We start from the raw sequence: 23,730 nt of genomic DNA on the forward strand, positions 1-23,730 counted from the left end.
TACTTTTTTGCAATATTCCGATCATTCGATCAAATCCAAATCCGGAAAACACGTTAAAATAAAAGTCTTCTGTTTATACTTTGGTTTTTTTTTTAATAAATAAAATCGTTTGTCTTTACAAAAGGGGAAATTCACGATTAACAAGACTTAAGCAGCTTATTTAGCTTTTGGAGACAGTATCGGGAGAGAGAAATGCAATTTCAGTGTAATGTATATATATCTAAGCACATCCAGGGGACATTTTAAAAATCGCTGCGTAATACTAAGCTACCAATAAATCTAATGTTTATACTGCTGCAGAGCTGCCACGAATACCGCAGACAAAGACCACATTAGCGTCGCTGCAAGTCCATGTATGCTGCTCTGAGATGACTTCGAGCTCTCCGGCGTAATAATGTCCAGCGAGTGTTCGTTCAGGACGAGCTTGATGAATGTGTGCGATCCACTGGGATAACGTGTGCAGTAATAATCACCGGCACTTTGGGGACTTGAGTTCAGAATGGTCAGATCGAAATTGCTTGGGTTCAGGCTGAAGTTGGGCTGCACCAAATTTGTTCCAGTCGAAATAATTTTCTCTCCTCTGTACCAGTTGATGACGGTATCTATTTAACACAAGAATATGAATAATTAGAATGAAATCAATATTTAAGTTAAAGAAGTTCTGCCTACAAACCTTTTCCGATCTTAGTATCGCACTTTAGTACAACTTCCTCGCCCAGAATGCCGGTAACAGTCACACTAATGTTTTGCTGTGGTCCAATATCCTTGGCGGGTTTCGTCTGTGGACTGGGAACATTCGATGCATCATCATATTCATAATCATCATTCAACATGCCCTCGTTGTCCTCGGTGCCCGATGGATAGGAAAACACTGCAAGCAGAGAAATTAAAATATTTTAATTGGGGACTCATTGGGAATAATAAATAAAAAATTATGTAATAGTGGCCACCTTGAATTTTAAATCATTTTACGATCTGATCATTATCATTATCATCATTATCTGGGGTTTTACGAGACCTTTTGATCTGAGCAGTGCATAAAATCATTGATTGCTTTGGTAAAACAAAGGGACCATAAAAAAAGCCCATTATGTTTAGCGCCTGGTGTGAATGTGGGTGCGTTTGTTTTTTGTGGGCATGGGCGTGGGCGTGGCATATTGATGACCCACATTTCCTGCCGGCTAATCGCGTTTTTCTACACTGCATTAAATTGAAATCGAAAACCGACGCGACGACGTGATGTACGATATAAATTCTATACTATACTATATGTGTTTTGTTTTGGCAATGCATTAGGGCAGCTCATCAGTGAGTGAGTTCTATTCATGTTTACTCAAACAGTTTGCAGCTCATATTCATATCCTCCTACTTTAGATAGAGATACAACAAACGGATACGGATGCAATTAAGGGGGACGGTTGGCAGACAGACAGGGAACACCAGCTGCATTGTTGGGTTAAGGCAATTCGCATGTTTTTCCCTGCTTTTCATAATTCCAAATATTCATTTCGTTTCCTTCATTTCTCCTACATAAACACACACACACACGCGTTCACATACACACACATGCTTGCGTGAATACATTTTGTCAAAGTCGTATGAAAACATTTCAGGGAAATGGGGTCACATGAAAATTGGGTGCACGGGGCAAATGAGAAATGAGAGACGAGAAATTAAAATAAGCGAATGGAAAGAGAAAACAGAAAACAGACCCCAACCCCAGGTCCGTGTCGCTCGGCCGATCGCCGCACCCACATGTGCATGCGTATGCTATGTACATGTTGTGGGTGGGAGCGAGACGGGGACAGAGGCGCTGAATGCGGCCAAACATTTGGTGCCATGGCCCGCAGTAGCCGTGCTGCTGCCAGCGACGCCTGCAGCGACGCCAGCAGCGGCGTCACTCTGCGCTACTTTGTTTTAGTGGTGTCGACAGTGGACACAAAATCGAAAAAACATTTCACAACAATGTCCATTTTCATCAACTGACAACTGCACTGCACACACACAGACACACACGCGTGCACACAGACACGAGCATATCACACCCTCGCGCCGCATTGCGCAGACAAAGTGTCTGCAGGAGTGTGAGAGGGAGAGCGACAGAGACAGCAGACAGACGATCGGACGATTGTGAAAAAAGTTTAAATTTACATTTGTGTGTTTCACTGCTGCCATTTGTAGGGTCGCGTCGCTGCCGCTACTGCTTGTGTTTATTGTTATTGTTGTCGCCGTTGCCGTCGTTGCTGCTGACTGCTCTTGTTGTTGTTATGGCTATGCGTTTTATTGTGTTATTCTTTACCACTCACACATACGCACATACGTACGTCTGCACACTGACACACTCTCTTTATTATGGCCACTTTTGTTAGTGTTGTCGCGTTTGCTGTGCAGCGTTGCGTGCTGAAATTCTAACTAGACACAAAGTTCGGACACTCGCACAATAACAAAGAGTTCACCAAATGCCAACACAAGCATGCCCGACTACCAAGATACCCACACACTTGAAATTAATAGTTGAGCACTTTCAACTACAATTCAATTAGGCCTAACTTCCAATGTTAGCATAATTGATTTCGTTAATGAGCGCAATTCTCTTACTTACTTAACGAAACTACACAGCTGATGCTTAACTTAACGAAAGTACCCTATGCAGAGATTAGCAGGGTATCAAGCAACTACAATTTCAGCAGCTATCGAATATATTCAGCATGTGGGTGATTGAACTTGGCATCTCTTAGCAATCGCTTTAACTTTGCAGCAGAAGAAACTGAACTGCAGTAAAACTTAACGAAAGCAGTAGGGTGTCAAACGACTTCAATTTCAGCAGCTATAGGATATAGGGTGATTGAACTTGTCATCTCTCAATAATTTCTTCAACTTTGTAAAAGAAGAAAAAGACGAAGCTAAACCGCAACATTATCCAAAATGTGTTTCGAAAGAATGCTAATGAAATAGGATGGGAAAGATGCATTCCTTTTGAACAAATGCTTAACTCACCCGGATACGGATGCCACAACCACTACAGTAACGAACGCATTAACCCCATCGACTTCTCTTTGTCGTAAAACTTGGCACATAAAACTGCAGAAGAAGTAACTGCAACAGCAACAACAAAAGCAATTGTGCTTCCCAGAAAAAAAGCCAATGAACCAGGATGTGGACGACAACAGAAGATATATGCGATAAGTAGAAGCTGCTGAGGGGTCGTCTTCTTCTTCTTTGCATTTTATTTTGCATTCTTTCAATGAAGCGAGAAGAACCGAAAATTGTGTTTACACTTCGACCGAGTGTTGAAATTTTGAAGGTAAACTGTTTAATAATAACAAGCAAAAAAACGCAAAAAACTGAGAAGGAAAATAAACAAAATGCCGAACACAAAAACCACGTGTTTCCCACGATATTAAGTGTCCGTAAAAAAATACTGTTTAAACTGAATTATTGGACATGATATTGCTCCACATTCCACTGTGTAATCAAGTGCTAATCAAATCCTGCTATAAGGCCAAATAATTCCAAAGAGTATTAGTTGATATTCGAGTTTTCCTATTGGATTTGTAATGTAATGCTCAACAAATAAAATACGGATTCTCATGAGAAAGATTTCTACGCTTCTTTGTCATGTTTTCAATGCTTAAGATAACACAATTGTTGCTCATCTACTACATAGATGTTATTGTTGTTGCTTTCCTGTTTTAATTGGTACTCAGAATTAGGCCAACATCAATTTATCATAAGCACAATGATTCTGAAAATTTCAGCTAATAACCCCCGAAGCTGACCCTAGACAGTAGATGACGATGACCACTGAGTTCTGAGTTCTGTATCGCTGGGTCCACTGGGACCCGCCTGCAGTCTGCCAGTTTAGAGTTGCCAGTCATTGGAATCATCCAAGTGCAGCATTTTTACTACCTGATAAGCCGCGAGTGCAGCCTAAAAGTGCTCCGATGTGGCTCTGATCTTTGATCTCCTGTCTGTCTGTCTGTCTGACTCGTTGTTTCGTCTGTGTTTTCAGGTTTTCAGCTTTCGAGTTAGCCCCTACGTGACTGACCCTGACTTGAGGTCCAGGTTTGCCCTGACTGGCCAACTGGCAGGCAGTCTGAATGACTGACTGACTGACTGACGGACTGACTGACTGACTGTGCGTTATACGAGCCGAAAATTATGCTGTTTGTGTGTGGCGTGGTGGCAGATAGAGACATGAAACGAAGCGGATAATGATAATGGCATTCTGGTTCTGTGAAAGCGATCAGGTTACAGCCCGAGGGACAACAACACAACCATGGCTATAAAACCAGGTCTACCTACGCATCGATCCAGGCAGATGTGCAGCCTCCCGTTCCCAAAACCCATTGACAAAAACCCACACAGATGCACAACCCAAAAGAGAATATTCGCATTCAATTAGAGTTGAAAGGCCGCGTGTCCTGTGCCCCGTCAAGGGGATTGAATTGGCAATTGGATTGCCAATCGAATGGCAGATGTTTGCCTTAAACATTTTGTCTGGCTATTATGGCAAGCTGTGCGTTGCAAAATGCAAATCGCAGTACTTAAATATATAATTTATACTCGTAGTTACAAAATGAATTTCGACTGAAGACGAAGACGAAGACGAAGGGTCGTTAATCGACATTCAATTGAAACGAAGCGGGCCACAAATGTGATCAAGTGGCCAGCGCAATTCAAATTCAAATGCAAACACGAATTCGAGTTCGTTTTGTAATTGAAATGAAAGTACGAAACGACACATAAATAACATATCGACATGCATATGCACTTACACTAACCAAATATAGAAGTTCAGACAGAACATTGATTTCACTTACTTGCCTCTGCCTGCCACACAGTGCGTGCCCCGTCAGCTTTATGATCAGCGCCACCAGCCATCGCCTTCAAATCGAAGGGAGTTGAGAGTGGCAATGGGTATGGGAATGGAAATCGGGGAGCCATGGACAACGTTTCCCGTTTCAACAAAGTGCACGTGTCGGCACTTATAAGAGACGCAAGACGCGAGTTTCGAGAGAGTCGCAAGTCGCAACTAGCGGCAAGTGGCAAGTGGCGCGATGCGGGCACATAGCCAAAAGCTACAAGTTGTATATATATGTATATGTACATACATAACATATATAGCATATGTTGTATACACAAAAATCCAATAGGTCAACAAATAGGCGCAAGTCGACAGCACTAGCAATGACCGAATCTTGGAGCACAGTCCAAGCAAAGCGACTACGTCGACTGCATATTAAAACGCTCTTCATTCGGGTTTGGGTTTGGAATTGGGATTGGGGCAGGGCTTGGCTTGACTTGGGTTGGCTTGGCTCAGGGCTCGTGTTCCATTCAAGTGGCTGTGTGGCATGTAATTAATATGCGGCACTCCTTATCCAGCACCGCCAACTATTTGGCGCAAAAGGCAGCCAACTCTCTGTAGTTCTTTATGTTTTATTTCATTTCTTTTTCGTTCGCTCTATTCTCCTCTATGTAATTTATTACTATGCTACGTCCATTCCCTTTCAAGTGCGACTATATTTTATGTATTTGTGTGTGTGTGTGTGTGTGTGTGTGTGTTTGAGTGTGTGCGTAATAGTTATACATAATTGTAGAGTGCGAAGACCCATCAATGGAGACCGATATCGAATTGCCATTGAGTTAAGGCCAAGGGAAAGGGTGTGTTACTCAAATCAATTAAACAAAAAGAGAGAATTAAAAGTCTCGACAGCCATTTAAGGAAAACTAACCAAGAGAAATCAATCAAAAAAGTTCCATTATTACAAATTACTTCCAATTATTTTATTTCAGTATTGTTTTCTTTTAAAGAAATTTATTTTATCACTTGTAAATTCTTTACAACCTTTTAAAAAAAAATTTTTATAGAAATAATTTTTGCTTTAAGAAGAGTTAATCAGAGTTAATTTTAAATTTATTCTTGAAACTAATCTTTAAAAAAAAATGCATTATATAATACTACAAATATTATTGTTTGTAATGACCTTAATCACATATTGGAAGAATTTCAGGGGAATCCTAAAGATGAATCAAAATTCAGTATATAAAATATACTATAGATAATTTCAGTTTTTATTTAAGTTTCAGAAATTCCTTAATAAAGGTTAAATACAATTTCAATTCCTGGAAATATATTATCTGCCAATCAATTTGAATCAAATAAAAGATTCTAAGTAATTTCTGTATTTGTTTATGTTTTACAAATCACTTAACGAAAGTTAACTCACATTCAATTCTGTTTATTTTCTTACTATGCCCGCTTGTAGAGATTTCATTGATAAAACGCTTGTAAATGTTGCTTGATTAAATTAAATGTATAAACAAAAGAGAAAAGGGTGTCAAATTTCGAATTGATTGCCTTCAACAATGGGAAGTCAGAGTCAGAGTCAAATCGATGGCAAATAGTTGTCAATGGGCGCAGTTAAGCTCTTTTATAATATTATTTTGTTTATAGATTGATTTCCAGTCATTGTACTCTGTTGGCTTCTGTGGCAGCTGAATCATCATCATCATCATCATCAGCTTGAGCAGCTCTTCATTATCATTGTGATCGAAACGATTAATTTTTATGTTTTAATGTGGCACAATTTATATACAATGTAAGAGAAAGAGTGAGTGAGTACTCGAATTGTGTCTTATGTACAGACGGAATGAATACTCGTTTCGTCTTTTTGGGTTGCACATGGGAGTCACCATAACAACAGATGCTCAAATAATAATACCCGCCTTTGACTGCTGCCCCACTTGAGTGCGCACACTCCGAGACCGCAATCGAGTCACTGTCTATCTTCCCTCCTCTCAAACCCCGCTTCGAAGCGGCGGCACCCGCACCACAGAAGCAACAACAGCAATAGCAAGCAGCAGGAGGGAATCAACTGCAGCAGCAGCAGCAACGCCAATTCGCCAGCTCAGTTAAGTAAATTGATTCTTTAATTGTTGAGAATTGGTTACGAGTTTGTTTAACTCGCTTTGCCGCTTGGCGGCGACGACGACGGCGGCATGCCCCGTTCTTGCCCCACACCACAAAGCCCCCATCTGTAGCATGCAGCCATGCAGTCAGTAAACAGCGAAAAAGAGAGGGAGAATAGTCATGAATCGGGCGGCTTACATGAAGCGACTGCAGTAAAACTCGTATCTGCACTCGCAAGAATTCCAACAAAAACAAGAAACAACAACAACAACAAGGAGGAACAGAGATCTATGTATCTGCGATGAGTCAGAGATTCCAAAATAAATGCGTATGCAAATACCACAGAATTATGCAAAAGACAGAGAGACCCAACCTCGAAAGAGAAGAGGATCGCTTTGTGTGTGCTGTGTGTTGTGTCTATCCTCCGTACTCTGTGCTCTGTGCTCAGTTCTCGGATTCGCGGTTGTGAAATTTAATGCGAAAGAGGGAAGATCCAACAAGGCGAAGCAAAGGTAGACAGACAAACAAGAGCAATGCGATAAGGTCAGATCATTTGGCTTATTTACCCATGTCAGCTCGAAGAGGGAGAAAAAGAGCAGACGAACATAGTATTATATTATAATACCAAAATGTGAAAAATTGATAGCCATTTCGAATTTGAGAAAGGAACGATGTGCACCGCTCTCTTAATGCCATTATCTGAGATTGCAATCGCATTGTTTATGGCCAACGTAAAAGGGTTAAAGAAAATACATATTGATCGCAGGCAGAGGGATGCGTTGACTGGCGCCCCCTAGCGTTCGGATGTGTGCAAATAAAAAACACACATTCTCACGCTTCCCTCAAACCGAAACCTAAACCGAAACCAAGAAGCTGTCGCGATTCGCACTCGATCCCTGGCCAAGAAGTGTCTGCAGCTACCTGGTCCGAAGTTGTTTGTGTTTTCCGCCTAGTTGCTCACTTCCTTTATGTAGACACTGTTGTTGTTAACCATTGTTGTTGTTGTTGTTGTCTATTAGGCACCTATGGAATAATTAACAGCGTAACCGATATGCGAATGAATTGCTCACCCTGCCTTGAGCTTGGCCCCCCTCCTCATTTGTCGTTGTGTGTGTTGTTGCGGCATTTTCCATTCATTCAAAATTGGCATACTCACTTCCTATTGAATGAGTGCCAGCCAGCAAAACACGAATGAGGGAGTGTTGGCTTCACTTTGTTTCGTATCGTTTTATACCATTTCTGCAAGCTGCACTCTGTCTATTGATCGTGATAAATAATTGCATTAATGTGACAGCTTTCGCCAATAAATTATGGATTTTTACTGTTTTGAAAAGCGCGCCAGAGACTCAACTCAACTCGAATCGAATCGAATCGTTTGAGTACTCACCCAAACAGGTAGCATTTATGTCAGTGGGTACTCATGGCATATATATGAGCTGATTGAGCAATAGCTCAAGGAAAGATTAACCTTTAGACGCGGAACTCGATTAATGTTAATTGATGCCAACACGCTCGAATGTCATTTCCTATTCACAACGAATCCATCAAAAGAATGCTTGAATACTTGTGACAAATTTCACATTTCGTGTGTGTCTTAGAATTGTAATTTATGCCCCCTGATGAATCAATCCGTCTTCAGAGTTTTAAATATTGCATGCGGTTTACCCAAAATGTGAATCATTTGCTTCATTGCAACTAAATTTTGTTAGATGACTCAGTGGGGTTTCTAAATTTGCAGATGATGATGAGACATTCAAATTTTTTTTAATAACAACTCAGGATTGTCAAGGGGCTATTTTAAGAAAAAACTGTCTAATCCTCTGGAATCAAGAGAGATTTTTTGTCTGTACTATGCTCAAAGTTCAATGTGTTCGGGGCATGCGTGTTGTATGCTTAATAGTGGACATACATAACATAACATATGTAGGTCAAAAATAGTGCTACACATTTCACATTCCACATTCCAGCGACAGCAACTCAGTCGGAGAAGCGCACAATCATTTTTATTTAGATTCAGATGCTCGAAAATAAAAAAAAAAACGCATTCCAATCGGAATCTGATGTATGGCGATTATGTCGGTTCAAAGGGTCCCAAATAATCACAGAGATTAGATTATGCCCACTTCACTTACATAAGTCATTTCGCCGTCCCCAATTGCAACAGATTTCCGCTGCACTTTTCTTTAATACTATATGTTATATGTAGATAGATCGGACTTACCCAGGGAACAGCCGGCGATCAATAATGCTGCAGACATCAGGAGTTTATTTAGGGCTCGACTCGACACCATTTTGGTAGCGTTCTTAACTGTTTGACACTCGAAAGTTGTATGATAATCGCTCCGAAATATTCTCAATTCGTCCGAACTGTTTTTTTTCTCTCTTCTTCTTTTTTTTAAACTATGTCACACGTCTTCGCTTTGGTTTGCGTCTTTTGTTAGTTATGTTCGATCGCTTGTTTATTATTCTTGTGATTTTTCAGAAAATTATTGCCGAGTAATTAATTTGAGTTCAGCGTCCCAATTATCGGCCTACAAACACTCGAATTCAGCACTTTTTTCCAGAGATTTATTATTCTTTTTGTTATGATTTCGATTTAAGCTTAAATTGTGTGGCTCATTCACGCTTCCGACCCTTTTCACTGACACTGCACTGTGTTGAAATCCAGAGGGAAAAAAGTTCCACAACGTAAGTTTGTCGCCCGATAACAACAATTCCGATCTCCGCACCAAACTTGATTGCACTAACGTGTCGCGTTTGTAGCTGTTTTTGAATGTCTTTAGGGCGCGAATTTATGAAAATCTTTTACCAACTGAGTGTGTTCGGCTCGCTTCGGTTCGTTTTCGGTTTCTGTTTCGGCTTTGCCGTGTCGCTGGGATTCCGACTGTTCGTTACAAGAGCACGAAAGCAAATGACGTCGGCCACTGCGCTCGGGTTCGCCGCTAGTAGAGTGAGACCGAACGATAAGCAGCGCAGACGAAGAGAGCGCAGCAGTCCATTCAAAGAGAGCGACAACCTGAAAAACATAGACTAAGAGAGAGCAGCGCGTATTTGATTGAAATACCAGCAAAGCAAAAGCAGAACTATTGGCTGTTAGCATTGCCAAGTATTTGAAATATGCTGAGCATAAAACATATTCACAAAGCTTATTTATAGGATACTTGAAAAATATGAATTATTGTTAAGAATTTGTTTGTGAAACAAAATTTTCGTATAAATGCACACTCTGGAAAAGAAAGGAACATTTTCAAAATAAACAAACAGGAAAAGCAGTATTAGATTGCATTTATGATAGTGGAATTAAAAAGTGATTTTAGCAAGCCAAGCAAAAAGCGAAAAGCATCATGAAAGATCTAGAATAGATTGAAGAAATGGAATTGAATATGAATTTCTCAAAGAATGTTTGGAAATATACTCAAAACACAAATGAAGTGCTTTTTAACAAAATAATGTGTTAGGAACTGAAATTAAGATTGCCAAACTTTAAGTATTATTAGCATACTATACAAAAATGGAAAGATCTCGAATTTAGATAGCGAATGATCTAGAATTTAATGCCAAGAAATTTACTCAAAGTAAAAATGAGAATTGAATTCAAATAAAATTGAAATTGAAATAGCTTAACCCTCTAGTGCCCAAGACCGCTTCTAGACGGTTATTTACTGTCCATTTTCTTTTTTCTAATTCAGGGAAGTCAAATTATATTCGTTGGATTTGCAATTTGCTGTTGTTTGAAGTTGAAAATCTGTGAAGTTTGGCGAAAATAATAATTTTGGAGAAAACACAACTTAACAAAATTCAGTTCACTTCATTTATTTAATATTTAAAGAAGTTTGTTGCTTGAAACAAATACTATATAGTATCTGTTTCTGACAGTCTCTTTTTATTAGTTTTATAAGGTCTACGAGGTCCAAAGTTTTTGTGCTATAAACCTGAATCCGTGCAAAAACCAAAATTTTTCCAGAACAAAGCTTTACCATTAATAGATAAGAAAAATCAATAATATTTTGTTATTAAATTTGCAAGATTGCAGACGTGTCATAAAATGAAAGACATTAGGAATGTTGTACAATAGAATTCTATACAGTTAAAAATAAATAAATTGTACACAGTTCTTGGAAATATATTAAGAGTTTATTAATAAAATAAACAAATTGAATAGTGAATTGAATAATTCTAAATATATAGTATTGAATAAATCTGTACTATTCATAAGCGTATGTAAATAAGATAATATACAATGCAAGGGAATTGCATTAAATGAAATAAATATTCTCCTCACACAAATGAATAATTAATTAGCCGCAGTTAAGTTAAGAATGCAACTGTATCTTTTGTTATAATACTTGTACACGCCCATAAACTCACACTCCGAAAGACTCAAAAAGATTCATATCCATGCGAGGCATATGTAGGTTAAATTTGAGGCAATCGGTTAGCAATTAATTTGGCATTCAACTCGAAATGGCATAAGAAATGTAATTATATCATGTTTATCTCATTTCAGCATTCTTGTGCTAAATTCTTTGTATTGGGCAGCGCCTCCCATTCAGTGTGCAAATATGGAATCGTCTCATGCTCGTTAACTCCACATGCTGCTTCTCTGACTCCTACTCCGCCTTCTCCTCTTACTTTCTCAGAATGTCTGCAGCATCCCGAGATACATTTTCCAGTTGACGATGAAGTCGCAGATACAGTTGCAGTTGCAGTTGTAGTTGCAGTTGGAGCATTTGCTTAATGAAATCGCGACGTTCCCAGCGATTTGTATGGGAAGCCCGTTGATTGCCTTTGGTAAGCACTGTGATTTACTTACAAAAAACTGGAGTGGCATGGCGTCTGTGTGGTTGCCTCTGCGGTTTGCCGTTGACGTTGTTCATTTAGGGGTCGTTTTGCAGTTGTAAATGCATCCTACGGATACGAGAGTGCACTTGCAGCGGCAAGATATGACGCTGACAGTGGCAACAACAGCAGCAGCAACAGCAACAGCGAATTGTTTGTGCTCATGTGGACACATGTAATGTGCAACATGCAACATTTGCTGATATGTTCAACGCTGAAGCGAGACAAACAAACAATTAAAATTAATCTACGACCATAAAACAAAGTGTGTATTGTACGATTGCGAGTATTTCTCTCCTTCCTCAGCTTGCAATATGCATTATGAATTCACACACACACACATTTAGAGTGTGTGTTGTTTGTGTTGTCTTCTGTTTAGGGGGGGCAACTGGTTGAATGGTTGAGTTGGCTGCGCTTGGGTGCCAAGTTTGTAAACATCCGCAAATGCAGATTTGGGGTCCACGTCTGGCCAGCGGCAGAGATTGTCTGAGATTTGTGGCAGACGAAGACGGTGCACAGTGCACAGTGCACATGTTGCATGTTCGCGCCTGCAGCTCCAGCAATCCAGAGGATATTAATCAAATATTTATATTTACACGTAGACAACAAGCAACAACCACACATTCACATTGTTGGGAGGCGGCGGCGGCATTCACCAAATTTCCCAGAATTTTCTTTACAACTTTGGAAACAAATTAATCAAACAAACAACAACGACAATTTGTGTATGAAAGTGTGTGTGTATGTGTGTGTGTATACGGGTGTGTACGTGTGTGTGCTTGTGAGTTAAAAGCTGCGCGCTGTCAGCATTAAGAACCCAACACAGATCTGTATCTGCATCTGCATCTAGTACGTTTGCCTTTGTATCTTAGTCGTCGCGCAGACTCCATTTGTATCACATTCCCCCCCTCGCGTCTTCGCCCCATTCAGCATGCAGCAGCAAAGAGAGCGCAGCATTGCTAAGAGAGCGACAGTCGGCAATATTCGGCATAGTTGGCAACGCGACGCAGCCACATCTCTTTATGTGTGTGGGTGCTTTTGGTCGGGGGTTGTTTTGTCTGCGGCTTCCGCGAATTGAGCAGTTCGTGATGAGTGGAAAACAGGAGCCATCGTCAACGACGACACCGCCATGGCAACGTCAACTAATTTAATTGCTTGGAATTTGAAGTGTTGGCAAATGCGCCAAAGCATTTTAAATCTCCCACTGAAAAACAAACACACACGCACACACACACATACATTTTCCATTCACATAATTCGAAGAGAACAATTATCGTGTGATTAACGAACTGGAAATACGCTGCTGATGCTGATTGTGACAGGTTCAAGCTGTCATAAACTATTTAGTAATAGAGCTGGTTTTCTTGTTTAAATAGTTAAGCACCATATCAATAAATATGGTATAATGATAATTATTTTACTAGGAAATGCATCATGTAATTTAACCTTGAAGAGAATAAATTTTATTTAAATATTTGTACCTTATTTATTTTGTTATTATTATAATAGTAGTAATACGGTTGTTTCTCTTTTATTTGTTTGTTACAACAATTTTAGTAAAAGGCTTCTTTTTCCTTAATGATTTTAATTATTTTTATATTATAACAAGTATTTTTCTAAGAAAATGTATCGTCTAATATAAAGCTTATCAAGGTTAATCTTAACAAGAATAATATTTAAATTTTTTATTTATTATACTAAATTTTTCATTTTAAATACTAATTTTTGAATATTTCAATTTCATAATATACTCACGTATTTATAAGCAAATTTATTAACTATGAATATTAAATACTTTTATCTAATTTCTTTAAATCTTTATATTTTGTACAATATCATACATTTTCTGTAGCCTGTTGAAGCATCTCTTTACAGAAACATTCTGCAAATTAAGTATTTTTCCTTAATGGGGTCTTTAATTTCCTCGAACTCTATAAATATAATCAAATGATTTCTTTTCAATAGAACCCGATAATATGCTATCGCATTGACCTAGGCGTCACACAATACGAGAATTTAAAGTATGTGAGTTTGTGAGTATATGTGAATACTCTTCATAAGTTAAAAGTTTTACGACATTTAGGCCACGGACTGGCTGGGGACATTTTGATTGCTGTTGTTGTTGTTGCTGCTGTTATTTTTCTTGCATCGCGACTTTAACTTCATTTTGTGGCTCCCTTTCTTTATGCTTGTTTTCTTTCTTTTTTTTCGCTTGTCGATGGAATCATTTGCGCATGGGCATGCGGTGAATACGAAATGGGGAAGCTAAAATGCGATTGTCGAATGAGTGAGAACATTTAGAGCGCGACGCGACGCGAAAGAGACTGAGTGAGAAATGGAAATAGCTGTGCATCTCCAATATCCTGAACACATGGTTGGAGCTGAAAATGCGCCAAATTTCCAATTGGGCAGCAAGTCTGCGAGCGCGCGTTGTGCCGTGTGAGTCATCGTCATCATCCATTCGCATAGTTTTCGTTTATTTCCTTTTTCTGTGTATGTGTGTGTTGGGTTGTGTTGTGTTGTTATGCTGCTCCTCGAGTTCATTTGGCATTCGCGAGCAGTCAGTACAACACGGTTCGTGGTCCGCTCCGTTGCTGCTGCTCTCTAAAAGGCAAAAGCATCAACATCGGCAACATCATCATCGGCAACTGCAACAGCAACAGTCGCACACAACCCACGCACAGTTTTTAGTGTCTCAGTGTTGCTGAGTGTGAACGGGTTCTCTCGTCTCTCGGTTCTTGTTTCGCACAAAACGAGAAAAAAAAAAGAAATAAGCATAACAACAACAGAGCGGAAAAGTGAAAAGAATTTCGATTTGGACACTACACGACATTATCATAATTACATTTCTGCCATCTATATTATCTGGCCCCAAACAAACAAAATGCCGACAATGACGCATCTGCTGCTGCTGTCAGTTATCATCGCATCTCTGCATCTGGCAGGTATGAAGTGAAGAACATCCTCAAAATACATTATAGATAGAGTTGAACTGATTAATACATAACTCATCATTTCATATACACTTAAAATCTGTTTAATATTCTCGAATCTCGGCGGTATTAATTTTAGAATTATTTAAGCATATTGCAAGTCCACGCACAAACATTCATGCGAACACTCATACGCACTCGTACGTATTTATAGCAGCATCTGTTTTCGGGTTTTGGCATTCAGACTTTTTGCGACTATATAGATTAGCTTTGGCTACATCTGGAACCAAAACAAAACACAAAGCAACAATATTCATATAAAAAATCATTGAACAAATTGGGATCAACAGCCATTTGGTTTGTTTTTTCTGATTAACAATTAACATGCCACGCATAATGAGATGAACACCCATTTTTAGCTTATCAATCATACGTCACGTTGACAGATCAACCAATTGGACAACGAGTTCTGCTCTGTTCAAATCTCTGTCAAGAGTGCATCTAATAAAATGTGTTTGATGTGTATGTCTTTCTATAGCCATAGTGAACATAGACTTTGTGATTTTCTTTATCTAACAATGCATACGCATTGTATAATCTCAAGATTACAGCTCAGCGATATAGAAAAAATGAGAGTCCTTAAACCAAGTGGCTACGTTTTATACATATAAGCCATTTGTAGCACATGCATTCCATACAAACTGCTGACTGTGCAACTCTCAAGAAATCGATGGCCTGCCCTGCCTCTGGCTTTAACCCTGCTGCTGTTAGAACCAAAAACCAACTACACTGCATTTTATGCATTTCTCGTATTTACATTTGAGATAAAGATGACAGTCTTTGATAGTGTGTTTGCTTACTTAAGTTTAAAGCATTGTTGCTTAGGAATTAAAGATGTGTCAAAGTAAATAAGTTGTAAAGCAAAATCAGGTCAACTGATCTTTGGTGCATCCAAGAAAAAGTGTTGCATACTTTTAGGTGTCATATTAAATTTTCTTAATACAAGTCGAGTATAATTATCTACTACTTCCTTTTGCTACGGTGACTAATCACCTCGACTATAAACGCGCCTATAATAATAAGCATAAATTATAATATCGTTTGACATTAATAGGCACAACGCCTTCGACGTGTCTTGGACTCACAAATTTCGCATAGTTTATTAGAATAACTATGAATAAGCATTCAAATAATGCTTATGTATGCATATAAAGTTACATATTCGCCATTCCGTATGGCTCGAGATCCAAAAAACACTTATCTACATCATGGTCACGTACTTGGGAGCCACAAGTGAAGAGACTTTCCTTACAAACCCGCCGCAAACATGAGCCCAACATAACAACAACGATGATGGGAAACGCGTCTTGGCAGCCGAATGACAATTTTTTTTTATTCTTTTTATTATATTTGGAACCCACTTGTAGCTGCCACTGTTGTACATTGTTATGTGTATCTATTGTATGTAAGTGTGAGTTTATGTGTGTGTGTGTGAGTATAGACAAATTAGTGCCAACGACAGAATCATCCATGGAATGGGGCAATGAGCACATTGTTAAAAATATCAACATGATTAAAGTGGCTTTGAATAATTAAGCCATAGGGAGACCCAACCGGAGCTGACCAAATGAGTACGCATCCGAGGCGGGGGTTATCCAACAATAATGAATATCTTTACGAGTTAATTGTTATTCACCAATAACTTTTACTCAATGTCTTCATCATTGAAGTGATAATTTCTTTGTCAATTGACTTTGACATTGCACTAGATATCCTAAGTTGCATGTAAAGAAATTGAAAATATTATGCACAAAAGTTGTACTATTAATTAGAGAAATTTATGTTAGAATTATGCTTTATTCAGAAAAGATATATAAAAATTAATAAAGTGCGGGAAAAAGGAGTAGAATCTGACTAAGACAATAAATATGTGAATTGAATTAGTCGATTTCCTTAATTATCCAATCCAAAGAAAGTATAAGATTAGCCAGCAGAAGCTTCACGGAAGTATGTCTTTTGAAAATGGAAAGATGCAAAATATTGCTATAATAATATTAATATAAAAGTTGAACATATAATATTAATAGTTTGCATAGACTTTCAATCAGAGAAGTCCACTGAGAAAGCTCTTTCATGTGTATTTTACTGATTAATTTATAGAAAACATATTAAAAATAATAAATATGAAAATGGGATTCACAAAATGCGAAATGGTCCATAAAATAAACACCTTAAAGGTTATTCAATTTAATCTTATTATCTTAATTTGGCAAGTGACTTTACTAAGAAGGAAACCCATAAACTAAGACGGTGTAGTTAAGGAACAGTTTTGTCTATCTGTTGACTTGGCCAATAGCTGAGCCACTGACCCAATTCAATACGTGTGCATGTGTGTGTGTCTTAATAAACTAAACTAATAACCACAAAATGGCACGCTGTGTGTGTGTGTTATAAACGTTTGCCAATTTGTGGGGACCAAGAGGCGATGATGGACTAAAAGTGCAAATGACGCAAGCAATTCGAATACATACGGTTGAATTCTTCAATGTGAGTTCTGAATACTCGCGTCGCTAAAGAACCTTGGCGTAAATCAATAGAATATCCACACAGTGTCCGTGTCCATGTCCATGTCCATATACGTGTCGACAATGGGGGAGTGTGCCCCAATGTCCAATGTCCGATGTCCGATGAAATCCCGAAAACTCCTGACTGACAATTCCCGTGTGCTGAAGCTGTTATTCCATAAACGAATGGTGACCTCGAAGCGCTGTGACATGGCATGTGAAGACACGGGAATATTCGAGTGAGTGAGAGCTAGTGAGTGTATTCGAGTATACTCGAATACCCGCAATACAAATGGGCGTTGACACGCTGTGGAGCTGCCACTTGGAGCTGCGCCCTTTTCCTAATGGTTTTATGTTGTCGTCTTCGTCGTCGTCGTTGTCGGGGGCGAGTCAGGGAAGTGGAAGTGGTAGCCAAAGCTTAGGCCCAGTTCTGATATATGGGGGATAAGCTCGATTATCGCGCGGCACGAAAATCTCTAGATTTGTTCAAAATGTTTGTAGAGTGGTTTTCCCAATGCATAATTGGGCCTTAATTACGCCGAATCCAAGGTGGACGGACAGCTATCTCTCGTGTGTTGACCTTGCCTCGCCCAGTTCATTCAGCTACCGCCAATATAACCTAATCCATATAACCCTCTCTCTCTCTCTCACACAGTTTCAGCCCATACTGTCGAAGATTATTACGATGACACTGAAGCACCGCAACAGCCCGGAAATTTGGAAAAGGTAACAGAGGCCCCCATAAAAGCCTTCTTTAAGGAGGGGCACGCCATTGTCTATGCGAATCGCAGTGCGGAAAGTGTGAAACTCGATTGCCCAGTTCAAAACTATGATGGTAGGATACGCAAAATTCAATGGGTGTTACTCATCACCCGCCTCCAACTTAGACTTTTGACACTGATTACGACATTTCGTGCTTTTGTGTTTTCGACTCATTCAGGCAATCATCATGTGATTATGTGGTATCAGGATGAATCGGCGATTTCCTCCGGCAACAAGTCGATGGCCAAAGACATCACCATCGACGATCACTTCACCCTGACCGTACCCCTGGAGAATGCCACCCATTACAACTTTTCCTGTCTAGTTCATCCGTACGAAGTGCGACGATATGTCACCATTCAGTACCAGGCCACAAGTGGGGCTTCATCCATAGGCTGGCCAGCTGTGATGGGTTGCATATTTGTGGTTGCCACGGCGTTCCTGCATCCAGCAACACCTCGCTACTGAAGCGCTTGCATGTGGCACACATTTAACCAACTGCACCACCGGCACTTGAACTACCTTGCAGTAGGATTAGACTAACTATGATCTATGTATTGTAATTACTTGGAACTGCGCACAGTCAGAGGCGAGCTTGGAGCTTCAGTTGTTGTTCGGCCTGTTTTCGAGTTAAGGATTCCTTGGTTGTCCTTCAGTGGGACTTCAGACGATGGCTTATCTAGTTAAATGTTAGGTGTTGCTTTATTACTAGTAGTTTAGACCTAAGAGATCATATATACATATATACTCCAATATATATAGTATGTGTCTAATTTTAGATGGTTTGTATGTGTATATAGTATACGAGTCCAGACATCGGTATGTTTATGTTCATGTTAAAGCTACTACTTTTCCGACTATCAAAGGTATTATCTTATTTCCAGTCTTTATATCAAATTTCTAAACTGCTCTCAAAGCTACAACACATTTCTGCAAGCCTAACCAAATATATAACGCAACAAATCGGCCTTAAAACATATAAATATTTGCCTTAGAATTCAAAGAATATAAAACATATTTAACTAAAAAAGAGTTTAAGATAATAAAGCTAGAATGGAAGATAAAATTTATTGCAGCATTTTTAAAGTTCAATTATAGAAACGATGCCTTGAAGGTCTTCTAAATCACTGAAAGTCATAGCAAACATCTTTGGTTTAGTATAATCAGTTCAAGATTAACGAAGATTCAAAAAAGTATCTCAAGCAAGTTTATGTTAAGCTTTAAGTTGTATTCATACATATATACATAGTATTTTGTTGAACAGTTTTTTAGTGTCTTACAAGTAACTTTGCAATTCCCTAAAAGAGTATAATAAAAATGAGCTTCTATAAACAAGATCTGCTGTTTTATTGAATTATCCTTTATCCGTTTAGCTGGGCTACTGAAGATGCAGACTGCTGATGAGCTAATGAGTGAACTGTTTGTGTTGCAATCAATGCAGAACGAACATTTCAGTTCTTATATTGTTGTGTTTCTTCAATGTGTTGCAGTCGGCACTGCGACCCACCCTTATATAGGGGCTATAGAAATCCATAGGGCACGCTGTGTTCTTCGCTGACAACCGAAATGAATAGGGGCGGCTGAAGACGAAAAAACACCCGCCGCGTTGCAAGCGAGAGGGAAGCAGCTCGACGTACTCTGTCGCACACGTGCTAAAGGTCCTTTAGCCAGCTGCAGCTTGTGGGTAGGAATTCCGCAATGTGCGCAGGACATGCCAGCCATATGGCAACGGAGGCAAACACAATGGGCCACGACCACTAAGAGAAGCAGAAGTAGAACCAGAGAACCACAACTCTGCCAGGGTGGTGGAACCGACCGACTGAGACAGCGACTGTGGCAGTGACTGTGGCAGCGACGCAAGCCAAGCGCGGCTCAGAAACATGTTTCATTTCCTGCAGCAGACAGTCGAGAACGGAACTGCAGCCAGGACACACTTCTAGTCATCGATCCAAAAATCTGTGCAGCTGCATTTAAGCAAGGTAATTACACATTTCACACAGCACCAATTCAAATCATTCAACACAACTCTACTGCAGATGATTCCACAAACTGAAGACATTGAAACTGCGCCGGTTTATCTACAGAGTGACAAGAGCGTCTGTGAAGAAAGTCGCTGTAATCAGCTGCAGACAGCAGCAGAAGTCTATCGCAGAATCCTAGAGCGATTGCAGAGGGAACAACAAAATCAGAATGCACCAACCCAACACGAGGAAACTCTCAAACAAATCTGGATCGCAAGTTTTACAGGAGGCAATATATATTATCGGGCATAGCACGATATAAAGAAGAAAGGAGTAATGCCCACATATGAAGTTTTGAATTTTATACAATTATCAATTTAGTTTTAAGATATTCAGCTAAAAGAACCAAATGAATATGTTATTGTAATATAATGAGAATCAAATATTTTAGATTATTAAAGATATATTTTTTTGCTAAACTACTTGTGAACTATTTTTATATCCGCTACCCATAAGATAGAAAGGAAATGTATATAACAGGCAGAAGGCGTCGCCGACCCTATAATGTATACATAGTCTCGATTAACAGCCGACTATACATAGAGATGTCCATCCGTCCGTACGAAATACTAGATTGCAGAGTCGATAAGCCATAGTGCAATAACAGCAGATGTTATTGTCCAACACAGATTAAGTTTTTATGTTTTGCCTTGCCCACGCACGATTTTTAGTTCATACAGCAAGACAGTTTAATACTAGCTTGTGAAATGTTTTCTATCCGCTTAAAATTATGCAGATAATTTTAAAAATGATTTCATATAACAAAAAACGGAGTCTTCTTTAATTATTTTGTAATTGTACTCTATGGTATATATTGAATGATAGTTTAGATTATTTTGTAATTGTACTCTATGGTATATATTGAATGATAGTATAAAGTATATCGATGTTCCAAACATAATGTTAATTTGATATTATACTTAACTGTTTTGCTTTTATTGAAAATTGTTAGCGGATAGCTCATAGTCGAGGACACTCAAAATGTGTAAGCTTCAATTATAAAATCTTACTTCTAAAATCAAAGTCAACGTTGTAAATATTTTGTTTAATTCAGAATTTATTCATAATTCAGTGTTTTTTTATTAAATTACAATAACGTACGTACCTTTCTCCTTTACCTTGAAAGTATTAAATACATAAATTTTCATTACTTGCAATAACTGGCTGAGATCTTAAATGTGATTATCCTTGGCAACTTGCTGTTCTCAACAAATGATCTCAGCTAGCTGGAAAAGTAATTGTTGGGTCAAAATCTATTACATTGAATATAAAATAATTGTTAATGTGCTGAGCATGTTATTTATTCACTCAAATTTAATAGTTTTATAAATGTTTATTAACTTATTGTAATATGCGCATATTTTTGTTTGTTATTAACTTTAACTTTTTCATTGATAATTCAATATATTTAAAGTGATCAGAAATTCATTTGGTTTATAAACAATTTGGGTAAACGGGGCTCAGTTATATAATTTATATTTTTCGGTTTATATTTTCTATTGCTAGTGACAAAAATCATGTAAGGGGCTTTTAAGTATCTATTATAATCAAATATATTTATAGCTGCTTTAAATATTTTATTTGATATCGATTTTTTTCGTTTGTTTTTATTTTACTTATTTATATAATTTGAAAGTAATAAAGTAATGGATTGGCTTTTGGATTATGCTCACGACGCTTCAGGGACAGAAATATGAAAAATACTTACAGTGTCTGAGATAATGAGCGGAACGTGAACATTTCATATTTTCATATTGAATTGGAAGTCAATTAAAATCTTTTATAAGTATGTATATTCCATTTCATTTATATATTATTATTGATATTTATTTAGCATTGGGCATGGGTAATTCTTTTCAAAATTGTTTTCGCCCAAGGCCAAAACAAAATGAAACGATTTTTTCATATAAATTATTCATTAATATTATTATTCTTATTTGTTTTTTTTTTTTTGTTTGTCTGTTTTCGTTTTTTTTTAACTATTACATCATTTTGTTTGTAGTATTATCATTAGGTTTATTGTATGCATATGTAATTTCATATTTAATTTGTTTTTTTTTTTTTTTTGTCTCTGATCACTTGCGTTTATTTATACTTCTTGAGTATGGTATACGTATTGGGTTTATAAGACTTGATGGGCGGTTCGCGCATACGTTTCATGTCAGTTTGATAGGGCTGAGGCCGTTTATATGCAGCTGCGTTTGTTGGTATTATTGATGGGCGTGCTATAAAATTTATGCATTTTTTATATTATATTATACGAGATTAGAATCGAGTAGGTACACATGAAGTTATAAATAGAAAATTTGTTATGGTAAAATTAATTGTAGTCATTCAGTTGAAATGCATATTTAATATTTGATCAGCTTTATTTGTGTTTACCCCAAAAGACCAAATAAAAGATACAATATCTACATATATAGGGACATCTAAAAGAAAAGATTGGTTAATGAATTGACTTACGTTTGGTGTATTCATATCCAGATGGAGCCCCACGCTTGGCCATTCTATGATCGTATTCGTAGGCCACCTCCTCAGCCTCTTCCGCTCTAGAAATAACAACAAGAAATCAACAATCGAGGAAAATTCAAACGAAAGGCAAAAGCTCAAATATTGTCGACGTTGCAGCGAGTTCAAATCGTTATCCGTGGCTTTCGAAATAATTATTTAAAATTATACTTTACAAGTAACTTACTCGGGCGGATTTTCCGCTGTTCTCTTGATAAGATTCAAGTATTTCGGTGCACCGCTGCTGCCGCCGAACTTTTTATCGAAAACCGATCTGTAATTACAAATATGATTACTACATGTTCATTAATTGATCAACAATGCTTACCTGTAAGCCTCCAGGTTGGGCCCGTGTATGTTTTTGGCAGATTCCGGATCCATTTCCATCAGTTCACGCAACTGTTCGTGGGAGACTTCGTCGTTTTTGTCTGGAATTAGATACTTACGGATCTCGGCGAGAGCGTACGCTATGCGAGCATAGCACTCGGCTGGCGTTGCCACTGTGCTCACCTCGAGGAAGAGATCCTTCTGCAGATGGGCATAGCGAGGATCCCCGGAATTGCGCAGCTGTTCCTCCTTGCTGCGATCGCGTATCGAACTGCGACCTTTGATGGCAATCTTGCATTGTGTTTCATCCTGCAGGCGGCGCAATGAATTGCCTTTGGGTCCCAAGATTTTGCCAGTGAAATTGAACTACAAACAAAATATGTGAAATTCATTCAACAAATTCGTAGTCATACTGCGTTTTTGACATTTACCTTTGGATACTGTTTAACAGGTACAAACACTTTCTGCGTGATTTTCATGGGCTTCTGCTTGTAGACATCTGCATAGAATTCACGGCCGGGAATACGACCAGTACAGTAAACACGATCCACAGCTGCAAGCAATTTTAATTAATCACAATAGCCTGTTGTTGTTTGTTCACAAATCGCACCTTCGTCAATCAACAGGGCGCACAATGGAAACTCGGCGGACAAACGTTGACGCTCCTCGTCTAAATCGGCCAAGAACTTTTGGGCCACTTCGTTTAAACGTGGCTGATGCTCATGTGGAGCTGGTTTCTCATTAAATTCACTATTTGAACTATCCATAATGATAAAACGTTTTAATAAAAATTCAAGTGAAAATTCTGTATAATAGTTTGCAACACACTCTGCTTCTTCGCACAAAATTTATCATGCTATCGA

The 23,730-nt window shown here is 38.5% G+C and overlaps 3 protein-coding genes across 3 annotated transcripts; 1 reads left to right on the plus strand and 2 right to left on the minus strand.

The window, feature by feature from the left end:
- Positions 1 to 78: 78 nt before the first annotated feature.
- LOC117570049 (uncharacterized) lies at positions 79 to 9,809 on the minus strand. Its single transcript, XM_034251476.2, has 3 exons — positions 9,135 to 9,809; positions 674 to 871; positions 79 to 602 (listed from the first exon to the last, which is right to left on the minus strand). The coding sequence occupies exons 1-3, from the start codon at positions 9,202 to 9,204 to the stop codon at positions 280 to 282; spliced, it is 591 nt and encodes a 196-aa protein (XP_034107367.1). The 5' UTR covers positions 9,205 to 9,809; the 3' UTR covers positions 79 to 279.
- Positions 9,810 to 14,299: 4,490 nt separating this feature from the next.
- Positions 14,300 to 19,348, plus strand: LOC117572497 (uncharacterized). Its single transcript, XM_034255348.2, has 3 exons — positions 14,300 to 14,697; positions 17,905 to 18,084; positions 18,190 to 19,348. Exons 1-3 carry the CDS (start codon positions 14,637 to 14,639, stop codon positions 18,477 to 18,479), a joined length of 531 nt encoding a protein of 176 aa, XP_034111239.1. The 5' UTR covers positions 14,300 to 14,636; the 3' UTR covers positions 18,480 to 19,348.
- Positions 19,349 to 22,079: 2,731 nt separating this feature from the next.
- On the minus strand, positions 22,080 to 23,721 carry LOC117572496 (KH domain-containing, RNA-binding, signal transduction-associated protein 3). Its single transcript, XM_034255347.2, has 6 exons — positions 23,478 to 23,721; positions 23,299 to 23,420; positions 22,869 to 23,233; positions 22,728 to 22,814; positions 22,496 to 22,581; positions 22,080 to 22,257 (listed from the first exon to the last, which is right to left on the minus strand). The coding sequence occupies exons 1-6, from the start codon at positions 23,632 to 23,634 to the stop codon at positions 22,118 to 22,120; spliced, it is 957 nt and encodes a 318-aa protein (XP_034111238.1). The 5' UTR covers positions 23,635 to 23,721; the 3' UTR covers positions 22,080 to 22,117.
- Positions 23,722 to 23,730: the final 9 nt, after the last annotated feature.

Source organism: Drosophila albomicans, chromosome 3 (assembly GCF_009650485.2).
Source record: "Drosophila albomicans strain 15112-1751.03 chromosome 3, ASM965048v2, whole genome shotgun sequence".
NCBI classification, from domain to species: Eukaryota; Metazoa; Arthropoda; class Insecta; order Diptera; family Drosophilidae; genus Drosophila; species Drosophila albomicans.

What these genes read in the sequence shown, in the direction of transcription:
- LOC117570049 (XM_034251476.2), bottom strand. Translation starts at nt 9,204, where the DNA reads ATGGTGTCGAGTCGAGCCCTAAATAAACTCCTGATGTCTGCAGCATTA. An exon ending in GATCGCCGGCTGTTCCCTGG is followed by an intron (nt 872 to 9,134) that starts GTAAGTCCGATC and finishes CTCTGCTTGCAG; the next exon opens with TGTTTTCCTATCCATCGGGC. An exon ending in CGATACTAAGATCGGAAAAG is followed by an intron (nt 603 to 673) that starts GTTTGTAGGCAG and finishes TGTGTTAAATAG; the next exon opens with ATACCGTCATCAACTGGTAC.
- LOC117572497 (XM_034255348.2), top strand. Translation starts at nt 14,637, where the DNA reads ATGCCGACAATGACGCATCTGCTGCTGCTGTCAGTTATCATCGCATCT. An exon ending in CGCATCTCTGCATCTGGCAG is followed by an intron (nt 14,698 to 17,904) that starts GTATGAAGTGAA and finishes TCTCTCACACAG; the next exon opens with TTTCAGCCCATACTGTCGAA. An exon ending in CCCAGTTCAAAACTATGATG is followed by an intron (nt 18,085 to 18,189) that starts GTAGGATACGCA and finishes CGACTCATTCAG; the next exon opens with GCAATCATCATGTGATTATG.
- LOC117572496 (XM_034255347.2), bottom strand. Translation starts at nt 23,634, where the DNA reads ATGGATAGTTCAAATAGTGAATTTAATGAGAAACCAGCTCCACATGAG. An exon ending in CGCCCTGTTGATTGACGAAG is followed by an intron (nt 23,421 to 23,477) that starts GTGCGATTTGTG and finishes AATTGCTTGCAG; the next exon opens with CTGTGGATCGTGTTTACTGT. An exon ending in TGGATATGAATACACCAAAC is followed by an intron (nt 22,258 to 22,495) that starts GTAAGTCAATTC and finishes TAAATTTTATAG; the next exon opens with CACGCCCATCAATAATACCA.